An 18,727-nucleotide genomic window follows, 5' to 3' on the forward strand; every position below is an offset into this window, starting at 1 on the left:
TATATTATACACCTCAGTTTACATTTGCTGGATTTACCGGTTGAATGCCGGGAACTCGGTCATTACGGTGTCCATAACCTTAAAATAAGCTAAGGTGAGAAGAGTTCATAAATTCACAAGCCAATTCTACAAGCCTTCCAATGCTTAGGGTTGACAACTTATTCTACCACATGTATGCATCACGAAATATTGACGATGTCCGAGGGTATTAAGGTCCATAGCTTGTTATGATAATTTGGCACACTGTTTTCTGGCTCTTTATTATAAGTTCGAATTTTATTGTGTTTAACAGCTACATAGTTAAAGCTACGTAGTACTTCAAATAAGGCACCACCGGCCCAATATGCGGTGCATTTTGTCTTACTTTTTTTGGCACGAAAGTTAGACTTCGTGCTTGATTATATTATAGTAGCCGATTTGACATTTTACCATACGCACAGAAGACGTTCTTAAATTTCATTAACATACTGTTTAAGATCAAGATTAGTTTCATTTTGGCAATGCGCCTCAAATTTTTATAATAAACTTATGAAGCTGTCTAGGCTTGGCATTTATGGTGCTTGCACCATGCTACAATTGCGATATCCATATGTTCACAATTGCAATATCCTATATTTTCGTCAGTGGGGTCAGTTAAGTAGTTCCGTGAGAGGAATATAAGAAGGTTGGGATTCCATCAAGATTTTTATACCCAGCGATTCTTATTTATTTTTCAGGTGAGAAAAAAAAAAGAGCAATATTTTTGAACTTTTTCATTAATTTCGAGATTAGAAATGAGTGCTGAACCCAAGAATCTTTCATATCCAAATCAACTTGGCACAGTCTCCGTTGCTGAGGCCAATGACTCCTATATTGAACCAGTTTCGGAAAAGTCATCTTCCGAAAAGAAAAATGCAATTTTTAGTGTTGTTGAAGCATATCAACATGATCCGGACACGATTATTGAACGTATCAAAAGTTCTGGAGATATGGACGATATTCTAGCTGAAGATGCAGACTTTATTGTTGACAAATTATACACTATTGATGCAACGGAGTCTCTTAAGGTTTTGAATGAAGCAATAGATTATTTTGGTAGCGATATCAATTTTCCCGAGCAATCGTTAGAGAAAATGAGACTTCTTGTTCAAGGGGAAGAAGCATATGGCCAAGGGCCATTGTTTTATGATTTGGATTTGCGACTTGAGGCTTCGTTACTCAAGTTTCATTCTCCATATCCTGAAGTGAGATCGGTCTGTAGCCCTATTGACGATCCATCTATCCCGGTCGAGACTTTACGGGCATATATTATTGGTTTATTTTGGGTGGCAGTTGGCTCTTTTGTCAATCAATTGATTGGTTTCCGTCAGCCACACTTTACTCTTTCGTCTCAAGTGATTCAGCTGTTATCTGTCCCCTGTGGTCAACTGGCGGCTCGTATTATTCCTGATGTTAAAATCTTTGGTGTTCGATTGAATCCTGGACCATGGACCTACAAAGAACAAGTTTTTGTTACTATCATCACTAATGTTGGAGCTCATGGTGCTGTTTTTATTTATTATGCGCCAACCATGAGGTTGAAAATGTTCTACGGTCAAGAATGGATGGGATATGGGTTTACGGTTGTCATGGGATTGACTTGTGAATTTTTTGGATTAGGATTAGCTGGCGTTTTGAGAAGATGGGCAGTTTATCCTGCAAAGGCTGTCTGGCCCACTATTTTGCCTACTCTTCAATTGAATAAAACTCTTCTTCTTCCGGACGCAAAGAAGAGGATTAGTGGATGGACGATATCAAAGTATAAATTTTTTAATATTGTTCTTGCTGGATCATTTGTTTTTTTTTTTTTTCCTGACTATTTGTTTACGGCTCTTTCGACTTTCAACTGGCCGACTTGGATTGCACCTAATAATAAGAAACTTGCGTTTGTCATGGGTTCTCGCATAGGAGCCGGGTTCAATCCCATCACCACATTTGATTGGTCCGTGATTTCCTATTCATCACCATTGGTATTGCCATTTTTTACTGTCATCAATCGATATGTCGGGACCCTCATTGCTGGAATGGTCATGCTTATTATGGTGTACACCAATTATAAGTACACCGGTTATATTCCACCGAATACTGCAGATGTCTACGATCGATTCGGTAAGACTTTTAATGTGTCAAAAGTTTTAAATAAAGGAAGGTTTGATTCTGATTTGTATAAGCAATATTCTCCGCCATACATCTCAGCAGGAAATCTGATGTCTCAAGCAGTTTCATATATGATCTACACGTTTGGATTTGTATATGTGCTTTTAACTGAATGGAGAGTTTTTAAAGAGGCCATCGAGGGATTCATTAAGAGTTTGAAAAAGCGAGAGACTTCGAACTTTGAACAATTCAACGATCCAGTTTCGGTTTTAATGAAGAATTATCCTGAGGTGCCTGATTGGTGGTTTTTAATTGTGCTCGGCTTATCTTTTGCGATTGCATGTATTGCTGTGGCAGCTTTTCCTACCACAACACCTGTCTGGGTTGTCGTCGTGGTTCTTTTAGTTTCAATAGCTTTGATCGTGCCGTTTATTGTACTTTATTCATCAACCGGGTACTTCTTATCGATGAATATGCTTGGCACTATTCTCGGTGGTTATCTTGTTCCTGGAAACGGACTTGTGTGTATTTTTACAAGAATATTCGGGTTTGGTGTTGATGATCAAGCCGAGACTTTTGTTGGGGATCAAAAGCTTGCTCATTATGCTAAATTGCCACCTCGAGCAGTTTTCCGAGCACAGGTTATTGCAGTCTTTGTTCAAATTTTTTGTTCCGCTGGGGCTTTGGAATTTCTTGTTACAGGTCTTCCCAATTTTTGCAGCTACACACAAGAATCTCGTTTTGTTTGCACTTTTGCGCATTCATTATATTCTGATTCGCTTCTTCTTGGTGTCGTTGGTCCTCACAGAACGTTTGACGTGCTTTATCCGATTCTTAAATACTGTTTTCTTATTGGCGCGCTGCTCGCGGTTCCATGCTATTATGCGAAAATTTATTTTTCAAAACAGCTTCGATTTTTCCATCCGGTACTATTTTTGGGAGGATTTTTGAGATACGGTTCAACATACAATCTTTCCTACTATACTCCAGGATTGTACGTATCCTTTGCGTTTATGTATTACTTGCGAGAAAGGCATCTTGCATGGTGGGCTAAGTATAACTATATTTTGTCATCTGCTTTGACTGCTGGAGTTGCATTTAGCGGTATTTTAATTTTCTTAGCCTTGCAATATAAACCTAAGAAGTTAGTCTGGTGGGGAAACCAAGTGTCTAGCGCAGGTGTTGATGGAAAAATGGTTGCTACATATCTTTCAGTGCCCGAAAGCGGTTATTTCGGACTGCAAGAGGGAACATGGTCATGAAGAATTTAAAGTTTGGAGCCGCTTTTTTAATATTATATTTAGCAAACTATCGAAATACATACATTAAGTAAATGTTCTTTTGAATTTTTGAAATAGATTCATGTAAAGTTCATTTTTTTTTTGGAAAAAACAATATTATTGCCTATTAGTGATAATAAATTAGAGTAGATGGCTGTGTGCATGCCAAAATCACGACGGTAAACTGAAGGCATGACTGTTTTGATAGAGTTAATTTTTAAATGTTTCAAGAATTGCAGATATGAACTTCATAAGTTTCTGAAAATCCATTTCTTACAATGAGTTAATTAAAGTATCAACTATAAGTGGAGCTTTGTTCCGAATCTTAAAGATGGTAAGGCTTCAGCCGCTATAGCCTTAGCAGACACAGAAATAGACAGTTAAATCAGGGCACAAGGCTTCGTTGAAATGTACAATAACGGTCACTGCAGGTACCATCGTCACGAACTTCTCATTACTCTGATCAAATAGAATAACCATTAAGAAATAATCTATCCAGACGAGATAAAAAGGTAGAGGGTTGAGAGAATCTCAATTCCCAACAATCGCACGCTCGGTGACTCGGAGTCCGAGCTTTTGAGTCAACTTCCAAACATAGTCTCAGTCCCGAGCGTATGGAAATCGACTCGCCTGAACTTGATCAAACAAATCTCTCAGTTCTTACTTGACACTATCACCACTGTGCAAAATCCCGCAATCGACCAATCCTTAATCATCCCAAAAGCAATCTCCTAAAACCGCATCAAAGTAAACCTGCTGGGATAATGAATGATTGGTCGATTGCAAGATTTTGTTAAGAATAGATTCAACAAAAAATAGAAATTGTATAAACCGTATTAAGTACTACCCTGACAGAGCCGGTCCTTCTCTGACTAACATTTTATCGTTTGGAGTTTTGATTAGGAGCTAGGATATTTGTTTGTCTTATTTCATTGATTTCATTATTAGCAGTTACGTAATTATAATTACTAACGTTAACTGTAGTTACATTTTGTATATATGTTACCCGGATAGAAATTGGATGTTGTATATTAAAAGTATAAATTAAAAGCTGTCGCTATAATCATCGACATTATCATTTACAGACACAAGTTCTATAATTTGATTAACGCCACATTTATCAGTAATACAGAGATCTACTAGTATTATGGATGTGGATTTAATATTCAAGGTTTTTTTTCTTATTAGTCACGTTTGAAAATATTATGCTAATTTTTTTAGAAACCACAATTACCGCTTTTAAAGAAACGAAGAGGAATAGAGACTGTATCTAGCAGTGGTAGGTCATTTTGTAATATATTTGTGTATGTAAAACATTTTTGACATTATTTTCAAGCAAAAAAGTATAAATCAGAGGTTAGCTTTGACAATGATTCGCGTCAAAACGACGAGCCTCCTGAAAGTGTTGAAGTAGAAGCTGAATTTGAAGACGACGAAGAAGGTGGCAGATTTTTTGGGGGAGGACTTACTAAAAAACAACAAGATGTTTTGGATTATGTGGATTCGCACGCAAACGATGGAGACACGATTGATGAAAGTTGGTTAAAAAAGCAACTGTCCAAGTTGGACAAAGCACTGATTAAAAACGAACAACTACGAATTAAGTTTGCAGATTCGCCTCAGAAATTTATGGAATCAGAAGCCGAATTACATGAGGTCATTAAATCATTTTCAATTTTGACAGAGAGTTCTTCTCTTTACACTGAATTTATTCAACAAAACGGATTGGAATTGCTTGCAAAAGCTATGATACATGAAAATATGGACATTGTTATTGTTGCTATACAGATTCTGGGGGAGTTGACTGATGGTGATGCGTCTGCCGAAGAAAGTGACTTACGAACGCTCATTAAGGAAACTTTTGTTAGTGGTGTAGTAGAGATTGTTGTTAATACTTTAAAGCGCGTTGATTTGGTGAGCAAAAGTGATATTTCGGATTTCGATTCTTATGAAGACAAAGAAAAGGGTGTCTACGAAATATTAAGCTTTATTGAAAATATCACAGGTTTTAGTGGGTTTACAGATGAGTTAGTGTATGATGACAGTCATAGAAAAGATACCGGTTTAGTGGAATGGTTGCTTCGACGAATTTCAATTAAAGAAAAGCCAATTTCTCAAAACAAGCAGTACGCGGCTGAAATTTTATCAATTATTTTTCCCCAGTCAGAGAAAGCACAAGATCAGGTTATTATTAAAAATTATTCTGCCGAACTCAATGGAGTTGCTGTTGTTCTTCAGGAAGTTGCCCAGTATAGATATAATGATCCACTTGTTGCTGAGACATATGATCGAGAATTTTTTCATAACATTTTTAACTTATTGTCTGAGATTGTTCGTTGCGAGGAAGGGAGAACTAAATTTTTGGAGAATGAAGGTATAGATCTTCTGATTTTAATACTTCAGAGCGCAGGGAAACTGGGTAAGGCCCATGCCGTAACGGTTCTAGATTATGCCTTATCATCAGGAAGTGCCAGATCTGCAAGCATAGATTTTGTTGAGAACAATGGTCTTGCGGTTTTGTTTAAAATGTTTATGTCAGCTAAGATTGATATAAAGCAGAAATCATCTTCTCGGGTTAAGACATCAGTTGATGGCATTTTCAGTATAATAGCGTCATTATTTCGAAATCTTCCAGAAGATTCAAATCAAAAGATGAAGCTTATTGCGCGATTTGTCGAGAAAAAGTTTGAAAAAACTGTAAAGCTATTGAATTTAAGGGCTCTTACAAGCGACAGATTGAGACGATTGGATGATATTCTAAATACCAAACGGGAGGATTTTTTGAAAGCCAATACTGTTGATGACGAAAAGCGGGCCAATCAACTTCTGGCTTTCGAAACTGATTGCTACTTTCAGCGGACGGATGGGGGGCTTTTTCGTATTCAACTGATGGATATTATCATTGCATGGCTGCTTGCAGAAGACGACGACAATGATTTGGGTATAAAAAACACAATTGAACAAAATTTGGGATCGAGTGGATTGAGAGATGTTCACAAAGTTTTGAATGACTATCTTACGGAATTGAAGGAACTCGTGCATTCAAGTACAATTGCTCAGACTAATACCGACAATGGAGAAAAAGAACAAAATGAGGCATCTGATCTCATTGAAATGATTTCAGTTCTTATGGAATTTGTGAGTACGAAATCGAAGAAACAGGACCAAGAAGATTGAAGATAAATAAATTCAATAATAGTTACACAACCTTTAACGCCTACGCCCTGACTAGCAACAAATCTCCATGTTTTTCTAACGTGCCAAGTACTTGCTCTTTTGTGAGCTTTAAGTCTGTGCATATTTCATCAAAGTGCCGAGTTTTTCGCATTAGCTTTAATAATCTCAAATCTCGATTATCGTTTAAATCCTTAAAAAGACTTTCAAAAACAGGATACGCATGCACGCGATAAATAAACCCTTTAATAACACCAAAAGATATGAATCTTCGTACATCGATACCTCTTAGCAACTTGCGATTAGATATATACCACTCCTTAACAGTTGTACCTGCATTAAGCAAGCAGTACAGCTCCAATAATTCACAAAAATTTCTTTTCGGTGCATGAGGGGATACAACATAAGAAAGGCATTCTTCACCAATTTGACCATCTTCCACAAATAACGATACATCAGGTGTGCAAGCATACACATTTGAAAATTGAAATATGTCAACCACAATCACACATCCATAATACATTAGGTGTTGAATGCATTTTCTTGTCAGATTAAAATCAGTATCCGCTAAGTCTGCTATTTTGCTTACGGAATTAATTCCATCGATATATTCCACTATCTTTTCCATAGTGGGATCCCAATTAACCTCCATTACTGATCGCAGTTGAACTGTACTAAGCGGTACATGAAAAGATTTGATGTGTGGTGGAGGTGGATGTAGAGGAAACAATTTAATATTAATGCTATTTGAATCATCAATAGGAATAAAGCATTCGCAATAATTATTCAAGTCTTCGAACACTTGATCCACAATACTTTTGAGACCATCGTTGACAATCTTTGCCGATAGATATTTGTTCTGTTCTTCCAATGCTTGAAACATTTTTGAAAGCTTGCGTACCACTGGAAGATATGCTGATATATCAGCGTTCTTATCAAACACAAAACAAAAGCTAAAAAGAAACGAATTACGAGCGTAATCAGAGTTCCATATATGAACAGGATGAGATACTATTCTGTAATTATTTGCCCGTAAAGTTAAAGGTTTGTTGCATAATTGAGGCTTTGGAATAATGTAGCTGTTGATAGACTCAAAATCTATCAACGGCGAGTGGAAAGCTAAAGGATCAGTGGATTTTGTAGCGCTCCCAGGAGGAACTTGATAAAGCACTTTGGACCCTTCGGTGTAATGAAATGTAGCATAAAATAAAGAAAGAATCTGCGGAAATCCTATAAGATGTATCAGTTAGTATCTAGGGGTTTACAAATAAGAACTGGTTCGCACCGCCAAAATCAGCCATATTAATCGAGGTCTGTAGACATAATATGGTCTTAATAAATAATACTGTTGCACAACCACCAAGATCTGTAATCTCCCAACCTCCTATTTTTTTTCCTCAAAATTCAGGTTATTGTTAGATAACAAGAAATTCGAAAGGGTGTGTGCATTAATCTTTGTAATGGTGCCCTTATCTTATGATTGTTATGAGGCAGAGTCGGTCGGCCTGGGGGATAAGATTTAGTTAGAGTTGAGTTCGATTTAAGTGAAATATAAATATGCTACTATTCGAGAAAAAAGTTTCCCCAGAAATGACAGACCCTTCACTTTTCCAGAGGTTTGGAGCTTGATGTGGTGGTTTTAAGATAGTTTAAAGTCATTTGTCGGCACAGTGGCTTATATAATGCATAGTGATAACGTTACATTCGTATTTGGGGTTGCGGTTGGGAGCAATAATTTTACCTTTATACTGTATACAGCAGTCCAATGGAATCTGAAAAAGTTTGATATAGAGAAGCTCAAATGAAATATGAATTCAACAACATATTTGACTTCATACGGCTGGAAACCCGGAACTGGCTTGAAAAAAGGAAGTATAGCTAAGCCAATATTGGTTAGCCACAAGAAAGACAAGAAAGGTTTGGGAAGCAAAGTACATGATCATGAAACTTGGTGGGAACGAGTATTTGATGGACAACTACAGAACTTAGATGTCTATTCAGAAAGCCAAAACAAAAATTCGATTAATACTACTCCTTTAACAATCCGAGCTTCAAATAATAGTCCGCTTTATAAAAAGTTTGTCAAGGGAGAGGGCTTGCGTGGGTCAATAGGGACAACTGTGGTTGAAGTTGAAACTGCCGAATTTCAAAAAGAAAATAAAGTCACCTCGGATGAAATTTACTGTTCAATAACGGAATCATTAATTGATTTTAAATCCAAGTTGTCGAAGAAAGATCAAAATGTACATGAAAAGAAGAAAAAAAAGAAACCACGTATTGAACAGAAGAGTGATCAAGACGTTTGGATACGGGCAATCATAAAAGATAGTTTGAAAAAAAAGAACAAAAAGTTGAAGTCGAGAAATAGTAAGCACTAGAAAGATATGCTAAAAGATTATTGTTTTTGTTATGGATTTTACTAGAAACTATAATGTAAGAGTCTGGCGTTATGAGTGGGATTTTAGGGGGTATTTAATTGTATCATGATATATTTATACATAAATTCATTCACCTTTTATTTCTATTTGTATTTCTGGACATTTTCTTATAAAAAATGTCTGCAGATTCGAACAAGTGTCCTAGTATTTCAACCATTATGATACTTAATACTCCTTGTATTACTCTGATTTTCGGTTTGCGTTTTTTACCATTACTGTTCTATATGAAAATTTTATTTAATGGCATTCAAGTTTAACTAATTGCCTCTCGTTTAATATATGGAAGGGACTCGTAGTTGCTTGTTTAGGCATTTTCAGCTTGATCAGCATGAGCAACGAGATTCGACAGATCTAAAGGATAACTTGGCCTGCTAAAAATTCTGATCGGAATCGCAAACGTAGACATTTCCTATTAAGTAGTTTCATTCTTGCCTGTTTCATATTCACATGTATATTTTAACGTATTAACAAATGTAATCGCAAAAGAATTTGGTAAATCTTAATCGCATTTTGTTATATATATTAAAAATTGTATCCAGTTAACACTGAAAATATATGAATGAGTCAATGAATATGCCATATTTTTTGTACTATTAAAAAAAATAGAGGAATATTGTATGTTATATAAGGCTCTGCAATATTAATTATTAGTTATGTTAATTAATACGAACAATTAACGGTGAAATTAATGTGCGGCTGGTATCCTAGCCAAACTCCAGTTTGTACAGGATGTTTTGTCACATAATATGCAAGAATAGCTGCTAGTTAGTTATAACAAGCATTTATTTAGAATACAAGATTTAATTTTTCCCATCAAAATTTTATATATTTTTGGCCTCAGTTAAAAGTTTGAACTTGGCCATGTCAGAACCACCGTCATACACCGATGCCACGGCTCCGCGGCCATTAGCACTACCTGTATTCGAATTTCTCAATGGCAAGCGAGTGATTCTCGCATCGGCATCTCCGAGACGCAAAGCGCTGTTGAATCAACTGGGATTGAGAGATTTTGAGGTAATAAAATCGGGATTTGCGGAAAATCTGGATAAAACAGCCATGAGCCCGTATGAGGTGTGTTACGTTACAGTAAAATGCCTTGTGATTATCACTAATTGATATACAGTACGTCATTAATACGGCGACACAGAAAGCTTTAGAGGTGTACAAAAAGGAGGTAAATCAATCATATTAACAAATGGATTTGTAAGGGTTTTAATCAATATCTAGATTGAGGCGGAGAAGGAGCCAGCATTGATTATAGCAGCAGATACTGTGATAGTTTCGAGAAATCAAGTTATCGAGAAACCACATTCATCTGCTGAACATTTTAGAATGTTGCAGTCTTTAAGAGATGAAGAATTTCCTCATAAGGTGTTCACCGCAGTTGCAGTGATAGCTCCCATGGAGGAACCTGTTCATCCTGGATATCGATTGGAGACTCATATTGAAGAAACAAGAGTGTATTTTTCAAAAGATGTGTCAGACGAATTTTTGACTACGTATGTCGCCAGTGGAGAAGCCAGAGATAGTGCAGGAGGCTATAGCATTCAAGCCAATGGTGCACTGTTAATTGACAAGATTGTCGGAGATTATAATAATGTTGTCGGATTGCCATTAAAGTCTCTCGTACAACTGATGGAAAAGGTGATTTTCCCGGACGATATTGAGCCAGATTATGAATAAGTATTTACCTGTAAATATACTGTAGTAAAATATTTATTTACAAACATATATTCGTATATGCAAAGTCTAATCATCATCGGACGAATTAAACGATTGATCCTCTTCATCCAATGTAACCGGAATAATAAATGATTCTTCACCATATTCGCCTCTAACCCGCTCAATAGTTACCACATCTACTTCATCCTCGTCTTCTTGATCCAATTTCCTTTTATTAACGATGTCATCCGGAATTATATCAAATTCATCTTCTTTCTCTTCGTATTCAACATTTTCCTCGACTTCAACGAAATCGGGTGCAAGAGCACTCCATCTCTGTGGCGTCATTGTGGCCCAAACGTATATCGTCCCCGTGTCTAGACCAGTTGCTGCAACCAAAGTGCGATTAGGGTGCCATGCAATTTCGACCAATTCTTCTTTTGGAGCTTCTATAATTTTTACAAGAGATCCAACAGTTGTCTCCCAAATATAGATGTCATGAGCATCCTGGTACGTTGCAGCCATCACGTAATCTCCGTTAGAGCTAAAAGCAACCGAATTCCATTGCAACCGATTGACAACATCTTGAAATTTATGTACAGTCTCCAAATCCCAGTCTGCAGGATCAACATAATTTATGTCTGGAGTGTTATATAGTCGAATGGTTCGATCTGATGAGTTCACAACAAACTGCTTTCCCGAGACACTAAAAACAATATGTTTAATATTCGAGTTTGATACTTTTTCAGATCTTATTATTTGCATCGACTCAAGATCTATTATATTAATCCATCCTTTACTGGTACCAGTTAAGATATATTGACCACCTCTTGTAAAAGTCGCGACAAGAGTCGACTGGTCTTGTTGTTTTCCAATTGTTACCGGTAACGATTGATTATCACGCAATAAATCGTTGCGCTGCAATGGTTGGCTTTCAAGTATGTGCTTTCGAATTGTACCATCGGAAAAATCTATTAAAGTCGGCGCGTCGTCCACTAGAGAGACTATAAATATCTTATTGTGATGTGGATGTAACTCCGCACCCCATATAGCGGTTTCAAATCTGATTGTCCTTACACGGTTACCTTCTTTTAAATCCCACAATATACATTTCCAATCTCTGGAACTGGACAGTAAGTATCTGCCATCCCTTGACCAAGATAATGACTGAATTGGCCGTGTATGGCCCCGTAGAATTTTAGCGATTCCATATGTATCAAAATCAAATATAATAATAGTACCATCTGTCAACCCAGATGCTAAATAATCACCCTTTCTGTTAAATTTGATAAAACATGACCGTCCATAGTCTACAGAAGGTTAGATTGCACGCAAAAAGAGAATTGTACGGATTGCAAACTCACGTAATGTGTGCGCTATATGCTCTGGGTATTCTTGAGAAAGTACAAAAGGATCAATCAATAGTAAATTCATGTGAAGTGAAAAAAAAAAGAAAATCGCTGCAGCCCTTAATCTATATTGTTCATCAAAATTTGAACCAGTTGAACTCATCGTCCTCGACCCCTGAAGGACAACGAACGGTCACACAACGCGATGGTGAGGCTTTGGCATTACAAATAAAGTTTTTGCATTCCGCGGTATACTCAGGCACCGGGTACATTTCATACCGCGCCAGCAGGCGGTAATACTTTTCCCGTCGTTCACAATTATTGCCTATACAATACGTCCACAATCTCGACAGTTGATCACGTTTGAGCACACACATCGTTAATTCATATCGTGTTCAATCTTGATTAGCGAGATTCACAGGATCTTAACCTAAGTGGCTCTTACGAGCTGAATTAGACTTCTTTTGTTTGATTCACTGCTAGTCTGCCGAAACAATGAGCGGAGCATTGTTTCCGTACTCGTCTGCTCCTCTGAAGACGATCAAGGAGGTTAGTAATGCCGTGTGCTACCTGATATCCGCTGTTTTTACGCGAATAAATTAATTAGCGAATTGGTTTATACTGATTTTGTTGCCATAGATCCAATTTGGAATCCTGTCGCCGGAGGAGATCGTAAGCGCCACTCTGTTTTTTCTTTTCTCAAATGTGGTGCTAATGTTGTGAACTTCTGCAGAAAGCGATGAGCGTGGCTAAAATTGAATACCCAGAGACTATGGATGAGTCTCGTCAGCGACCTCGTGTTGGAGGTTTAAACGATTCGAGACTCGGATCGATCGACCGCAATTTCAAATGTGAAACTGTATGCTGTCTCACTTGAGCAATTTTACATACGCGCGATCTAATCATTTTATTATGTTTCTTATAATAGTGTGGCGAAGGAATGTCTGAATGTTGCGGTCATTTTGGTCATATTGAACTTGCGAAGCCTGTATTTCACATTGGTTTGTATTCCAAAAAAAAACTAGACTTTTGACATAATTGCTGATATTTGTGACTAGGATTTATTAGTAAAATCAAAAAAATTTGCGAAGCTGTTTGTTTTCATTGTGGCAAACTGAAACTTGATGAAGTGAGTATTGCATTTTTTCATAGATTTTAATCTGAGTAAAGCTTGCTTACCAAGTTTTAAGAGTAATCTTGCTTTTGCGCAATCTATCAGGATTCGTGACCCAAAGCGCCGGTTTCAAGCCGTTTGGTCTTTATGTAAGGCTAAAATGACATGTGACACTGATGCACCACCCGATGATGAATTCGGCGAAAAAGCTCCGAAGCGAGCTTCGCATGGTGGATGTGGAAACGCTCAGCCTACAATTAGAAGAGATGGGCTTAAGCTTTATGGCTTGTGGAAAAAAGATAAAAATTCAGATGAAGTTGACCAGCCTGAGCGCCGGCAGTTAAAACCTCAAGAAATTCTTAATGTCTTCAAGCACATATCTGATGAAGATCTCGATCGTCTAGGTTTGAATGCTGATTATGCTAGACCTGAATGGTTAATTATCACGGTGTTGCCAGTTCCGCCGCCTCCTGTTAGACCGTCAATCGCTATTACTGAAGGTGCTCGTGGCGAAGATGATTTAACTTATAAATTGGCAGATATTCTTAAAGCCAATACTAACGTTCGACGGTGTGATCAAGACGGTGCACCAGCTCACGTACTAAATGAGTTCGAATCTTTACTTCAGTTTCATGTTGCAACGTATATGGATAATGACATAGCTGGTCAGCCGCAAGCTTTACAAAAGTCAGGCCGTCCAGTTAAGTCCATACGTGCTCGTTTAAAGGGAAAAGAAGGTCGTCTACGTGGTAATTTGATGGGAAAACGTGTTGATTTTTCAGCTCGCACGGTTATTTCTGGAGATCCAAATTTAGCTCTTGACCAAGTAGGGGTTCCTCGCAGTATTGCAAGAACCCTTACCTATCCGGAAATTGTAACCCCTTATAATATCCATAAGCTTACTCAGCTTGTTAGAAATGGTCCAAATGAACACCCAGGAGCGAAGTATGTTATTCGAGATACCGGTGAACGCATCGATCTACGCTATCACAAGCGTGCTGGTGATATTACACTACAATATGGTTGGAGAGTTGAGCGACATATAGTGGATGACGATCCTGTTTTGTTTAACCGTCAGCCGTCTTTGCATAAGATGTCTATGATGGCTCACAGAGTAAAAGTCATGCCGTATTCGACTTTTCGATTGAATTTGTCGGTAACCTCGCCTTATAATGCTGATTTTGATGGAGATGAAATGAATTTACACGTACCGCAGTCAGAAGAAACTCGCGCAGAATTAAGTCAACTTTGTGCTGTACCCTTGCAGATTGTTTCACCTCAGTCAAATAAGCCTGTGATGGGAATTGTTCAGGATACTCTTTGTGGTGTTCGAAAGATGACAAAACGCGATTCGTTTTTGAATTTTGATCAAGTCATGAATATTCTTTATTGGGTTCCAAACTGGGATGGTAACATTCCCTTTCCTGCTATTCAAAAGCCTAAAGCCCTATGGACCGGAAAGCAAATGCTTAGTATGGTAATTCCAAAAGGAATAAATCTTCAAAGGTTTGATGACAAAAATACCCTTTTGTCAGTTCGCGACAACGGTATGATGATTGAAAACGGAGAAATCATGTATGGAGTCGTGGACAAGAAGACTGTTGGTGCAACTAGTGGAGGATTGATCCATACTATCATGAGAGAGAAAGGACCTGCGTTGACTCGTGATTTTTTTGGTGGAGTCCAGACAGTTGTCAATTACTGGTTACTTCATAACGGGTTTTCTATTGGAATCGGTGATACGATTGCTGACGCAAAGACCATGCGTAACATTACAAATACTATTGCGCAGGCAAAGCGTGAGGTTCAACAGATTATTCATGATGCTCAAGCCAACACCTTATCACCAGAGCCAGGTATGACGCTTCGAGAATCTTTTGAGCAGAAAGTTAGTAAAGTCCTTAATACGGCACGTGATAGCGCTGGTAGATCTGCGGAAACTAGTTTGACTGAGGCGAATAATGTTAAACAAATGGTAGTTGCTGGATCAAAAGGATCATTTATTAATATTTCTCAGATGTCTGCATGTGTGGGTCAGCAAATGGTTGAGGGCAAACGTGTACCATTCGGTTTTGCATACAGAACCTTGCCACATTTCACTAAAGATGATTACAGTCCTGAATCTCGCGGGTTTATTGAAAATTCATATTTGCGTGGGTTAACTCCTCAAGAATTTTTCTTTCATGCCATGGCAGGTCGAGAAGGTATTATTGATACGGCGGTTAAGACAGCTGAAACTGGATATATTCAGAGGCGTCTTATTAAAGCTCTTGAAGATGTCAGTGTTGGATATGATGGTACTGTGCGCAATTCAACTGGTGATATTTTGGAGTTTGTATATGGCGAAGACGGTATTGACGCGACATTTGTTGAGAAACAGTCAGTTGATTCCATGTCGGGTTCAAATGAAAAATTTGCTAGACGTTACAAGATTGATCTCATGGATATTAAGCAAACCTTGAAGTCCTCTTTACTTGAGAGTGGTAATGATATTGTTGGTGATATTGAAATTCAAAAGATTTTGGATTTAGAATTTGAACAACTTCAATTTGATCGGGAATTTTTGCGCAAAGTGTTCAAAAATGGGGATGATTCGTGGCCATTACCCGTTAATATTCATCGGATCGTACGCAATTCCCAGCAAATCTTTCATCTAGATAGACAAAAAGCGAGCGATCTGACTGTACCGGAAGTTGTTGAGAAAGTACGGGACCTATGTGAAAAGCTTATTGTTGTAAGGGGTAACGAAAAGGTGGTACAGGAAATTCAAGAGAATGCCACATCTCTTGTGAAATGTCTTGTCCGTTCAAGATTGGCGACTAAGAGGGTATTTGAAGAGTATCGGTTGAATAGAGTTGCGTTCGAGTGGGTCCTTGGAGAGATTGAGGCACAATTTGCGAAATCAGTTGTCGCTCCAGGTGAGATGGTTGGAATTGTTGCCGCTCAATCAATCGGAGAGCCTGCTACGCAAATGACATTAAATACTTTTCATTATGCTGGTGTTTCTTCCAAGAATGTCACTCTCGGTGTTCCGCGATTGAAGGAAATTTTGAACGTGGCGAAGAATATTAAGACTCCTAGTCTTAGTGTTTACTTGCAACCAGAGTATGCTGCTTCTATGGATCGGGCAAAGACTGTGCAATCTGCGATTGAACACACCACTTTAAAAACTGTCACTGCTGCAACTGAAATTTACTATGATCCAGATCCACACTCAACTGTTATTGAAGAAGATAGGGATACAGTTGAGGCGTACTTTTCAATTCCTGATGAGCAGGTTGAAGCTACGATTCATAAACAGTCACCGTGGCTTCTGAGGTTTGAATTGGATCGAGCCAAGATGCTCGACCGTCAGCTGACTATGAGTCAAGTTGCTGAGAAAATCATTCAAGACTTTAAAGAAGATCTTTTTGTCATTTGGTCTGAGGATAACTCTGAAAAGCTTATTATTCGATGCCGAGTATTGAGAGACCCTAAGGACTTGGATGAAGAAACCGACGCGGAAGAAGATACTATGCTTCGTAGAATTGAAGCTCACATGCTTGATTCGATATCCTTACGCGGGATTGAAGGTATTTCGAGAGTATTCATGCTTCAGTATGAGCCAAATGTTTTGAATGCAGATGGAGAATATCAGAAAGAAAAGGAATGGGTTCTTGAAACGGATGGTGTTAATTTAGCGGAAGTAATGGCTATTGATGGTGTCGATTACACTAGAACTTACACAAATTCGTTCGTTGAAGTTCTTTCAGTTCTTGGAATTGAAGCCACTAGAGCGGCATTATATCGCGAGATACTTAACGTTATTGCCTTTGATGGTTCATATGTGAATTATCGTCATTTATCATTGCTCGTGGACTTAATGACATCTCGTGGTCATTTGATGGCAATTAGTAGGCACGGCATTAATCGATCTGATACGGGTGCGTTTATGCGATGCTCATTTGAAGAGACTGTCGAAATTTTACTTGAAGCTGCAGTGGCAGCCGAATTAGATGATTGTCGGGGTGTATCGGAAAATATCATGCTTGGTCAGCTTGCACCGCTAGGTACCGGTCAATTCGATCTTATGTTAGATGAAAAGATGTTCAGTTCTCTTCCTGTTGATTATGGCCGCGCAGGAGTTGTAAACACTGGTACTACGAGTGGGCTGGCAGACGGTCAGGCTACGCCTTATGAGTCGCGCAGTCCTGTATATGTCGACGGAGGATACCTAAGCTCTCCTGATCCCATGGCTTCATTCTCTCCTGTTGTTCAATCAGGTGGTTTTGACGATCGGGGAGGATTTTCTGAGTACGGTGGTGGTTTTGGAACAAGCCCGTATGGAGCAGGAAGCCAATCCCCTGGGTATAGTCCTAGCTCTCCTTTCTCGTCATTTGGGACGAGTCCGGCTTACGGTGCGGGTGCAACATCGCCGGCGTATAGCCCAACTTCACCATCTTATAGCCCATCTTCTCCGTCAATGTCTGGAATGGCAGTGAGTCCATCGTTCGCTGTATCTCCGAAGTTTTGTAAGTTACAGTTGTCGGATTTTAGAGGCATGAATTGAAATTTCTAGGGACTAACCTTTTTTTTAGCACCGACGAGTCCATCATATAGTCCCACGTCACCAAAGTATTCGCCCACTTCTCCTGGTTACTCGCCGACGTCTCCAAGTTATTCTCCGACGTCGCCTAGCTACTCTCCGACGTCGCCTAGCTACTCTCCGACGTCGCCATCTTATAGCCCTACGTCGCCATCTTATTCACCAACTTCTCCAAGCTATTCACCAACGTCTCCTACATATTCTCCGACATCTCCTACATATTCACCCACATCACCCACGTATTCACCGACGTCGCCAAGCTTTTCTCCAACTTCTCCAACTTATAGCCCGACATCTCCGTCCTATAGTCCAACTTCGCCGAGTTTTTCTCCTACATCTCCTACATATTCGCCAACTTCGCCCACTTATTCACCGACGTCGCCGAGTTTTTCTCCGACATCTCCAACTTATAGTCCCACATCTCCAACTTATAGTCCAACCTCGCCTAGCTTTTCCCCATCGTCACCGAAGTATTCTCCAACCTCGCCTCGACAAAATAAATAGCAAATTCCAGGTGTTTAGTACGTGTGAATTAGTTGGGAGTGGAGATCAAGATTTATTATAGGTTAAATTATAATTGTAATAATATATTTTTAAATTTTCTTAATGCAAATATTTATTTTTAAAATCACATTTTGAGTAGATGAGTAAGTCTGTGTCGAACAAATTGACGGCGCTGAGAATATTCTATGGCTAGCGGCTACCAATTAAAATAATGGGTTTGGGATCGCTATTCCTTAATAATGCGAGTCCGGAACACGTGGTCATGAGTGCATAGTGAGAAAATAATATTGTCATAAAATTGCAATAGTTAGTTAATATCTATATCTGGACATAAACTTCATGGTATATTTAGACTTTGCAAAGTCGTCGTCCTCCGTTGGCTGAATTCAAATTCCGCCCAATTGCATTTGGAAAATATGCAAGTCTATATATATAATAAACACCTGCAGGTTGATCACTTGATTTAATAATTTTTATTAAAAAAAATGTTATTTAAACTATTTTTG

The 18,727-nt window shown here is 38.5% G+C and overlaps 7 protein-coding genes across 7 annotated transcripts; 5 read left to right on the top strand and 2 right to left on the bottom strand.

Moving 5' to 3' along the window:
- Positions 1-773: 773 nt before the first annotated feature.
- On the top strand, positions 774-3,377 carry V1514DRAFT_303842 (OPT oligopeptide transporter protein-domain-containing protein; the record flags this gene model as incomplete). The annotated part of the gene is made up of 1 exon (XM_066925613.1): positions 774-3,377. One exon carries the CDS (start codon positions 774-776, stop codon positions 3,375-3,377), a length of 2,604 nt encoding a protein of 867 aa, XP_066784599.1.
- A 1,090-nt stretch (positions 3,378-4,467) lies between these two features.
- On the top strand, positions 4,468-6,984 carry V1514DRAFT_327210 (Catenin-beta-like protein). Its single transcript, XM_066926927.1, has 3 exons — positions 4,468-4,566; positions 4,617-4,674; positions 4,732-6,984. The coding sequence occupies exons 1-3, from the start codon at positions 4,543-4,545 to the stop codon at positions 6,570-6,572; spliced, it is 1,923 nt and encodes a 640-aa protein (XP_066784600.1). The 5' UTR covers positions 4,468-4,542; the 3' UTR covers positions 6,573-6,984.
- V1514DRAFT_327213 (nitrogen permease regulator 2) lies at positions 6,451-8,204 on the bottom strand. The gene is made up of 2 exons (XM_066926928.1): positions 7,855-8,204; positions 6,451-7,799 (listed from the first exon to the last, which is right to left on the bottom strand). Exons 1-2 carry the CDS (start codon positions 7,868-7,870, stop codon positions 6,613-6,615), a joined length of 1,203 nt encoding a protein of 400 aa, XP_066784601.1. The 5' UTR covers positions 7,871-8,204; the 3' UTR covers positions 6,451-6,612.
- A 120-nt stretch (positions 8,205-8,324) lies between these two features.
- On the top strand, positions 8,325-9,088 carry V1514DRAFT_327216 (uncharacterized protein). The gene has a single exon (XM_066926929.1). It carries the CDS (start codon positions 8,378-8,380, stop codon positions 8,945-8,947), a length of 570 nt encoding a protein of 189 aa, XP_066784602.1. The 5' UTR covers positions 8,325-8,377; the 3' UTR covers positions 8,948-9,088.
- Positions 9,089-9,733: 645 nt separating this feature from the next.
- Positions 9,734-10,772, top strand: V1514DRAFT_290764 (Maf-like protein). The gene is made up of 3 exons (XM_066925308.1): positions 9,734-10,078; positions 10,131-10,181; positions 10,235-10,772. Exons 1-3 carry the CDS (start codon positions 9,869-9,871, stop codon positions 10,688-10,690), a joined length of 717 nt encoding a protein of 238 aa, XP_066784603.1. The 5' UTR covers positions 9,734-9,868; the 3' UTR covers positions 10,691-10,772.
- Positions 10,757-12,103, bottom strand: V1514DRAFT_277800 (WD40-repeat-containing domain protein; the record flags this gene model as incomplete). The annotated part of the gene is made up of 2 exons (XM_066924969.1): positions 10,757-11,979; positions 12,034-12,103. The coding sequence occupies 2 exons, from the start codon at positions 12,101-12,103 to the stop codon at positions 10,757-10,759; spliced, it is 1,293 nt and encodes a 430-aa protein (XP_066784604.1).
- A 255-nt stretch (positions 12,104-12,358) lies between these two features.
- On the top strand, positions 12,359-18,343 carry V1514DRAFT_350949 (DNA-directed RNA polymerase II subunit RPB1). The gene is made up of 7 exons (XM_066929434.1): positions 12,359-12,567; positions 12,658-12,690; positions 12,752-12,877; positions 12,947-13,019; positions 13,077-13,147; positions 13,209-17,643; positions 17,710-18,343. Exons 1-7 carry the CDS (start codon positions 12,514-12,516, stop codon positions 18,219-18,221), a joined length of 5,304 nt encoding a protein of 1,767 aa, XP_066784605.1. The 5' UTR covers positions 12,359-12,513; the 3' UTR covers positions 18,222-18,343.
- Positions 18,344-18,727: the final 384 nt, after the last annotated feature.

This window comes from Lipomyces japonicus (genome assembly GCF_038497905.1).
Source record: "Lipomyces japonicus strain CBS 7319 unplaced genomic scaffold V1514scaffold_9, whole genome shotgun sequence".
NCBI classification, from domain to species: Eukaryota; Fungi; Ascomycota; class Lipomycetes; order Lipomycetales; family Lipomycetaceae; genus Lipomyces; species Lipomyces japonicus.

Coding starts and splice junctions, on each gene's coding strand:
- V1514DRAFT_327210 (XM_066926927.1), top strand. CDS start 4,543: ATGGATGTGGATTTAATATTCAAG. Junction 4,567..4,616: donor ATGTGGATTTAATATTCAAG/GTTTTTTTTCTT, acceptor TAATTTTTTTAG/AAACCACAATTACCGCTTTT. Junction 4,675..4,731: donor AGAGACTGTATCTAGCAGTG/GTAGGTCATTTT, acceptor ATTATTTTCAAG/CAAAAAAGTATAAATCAGAG.
- V1514DRAFT_327216 (XM_066926929.1), top strand. CDS start 8,378: ATGAATTCAACAACATATTTGACTTCATACGGCTGGAAACCCGGAACT.
- V1514DRAFT_290764 (XM_066925308.1), top strand. CDS start 9,869: ATGTCAGAACCACCGTCATACACCGATGCCACGGCTCCGCGGCCATTA. Junction 10,079..10,130: donor CAGCCATGAGCCCGTATGAG/GTGTGTTACGTT, acceptor ATTGATATACAG/TACGTCATTAATACGGCGAC. Junction 10,182..10,234: donor TAGAGGTGTACAAAAAGGAG/GTAAATCAATCA, acceptor ATCAATATCTAG/ATTGAGGCGGAGAAGGAGCC.
- V1514DRAFT_350949 (XM_066929434.1), top strand. CDS start 12,514: ATGAGCGGAGCATTGTTTCCGTACTCGTCTGCTCCTCTGAAGACGATC. Junction 12,568..12,657: donor CTCTGAAGACGATCAAGGAG/GTTAGTAATGCC, acceptor TTGTTGCCATAG/ATCCAATTTGGAATCCTGTC. Junction 17,644..17,709: donor CGCTGTATCTCCGAAGTTTT/GTAAGTTACAGT, acceptor CCTTTTTTTTAG/CACCGACGAGTCCATCATAT.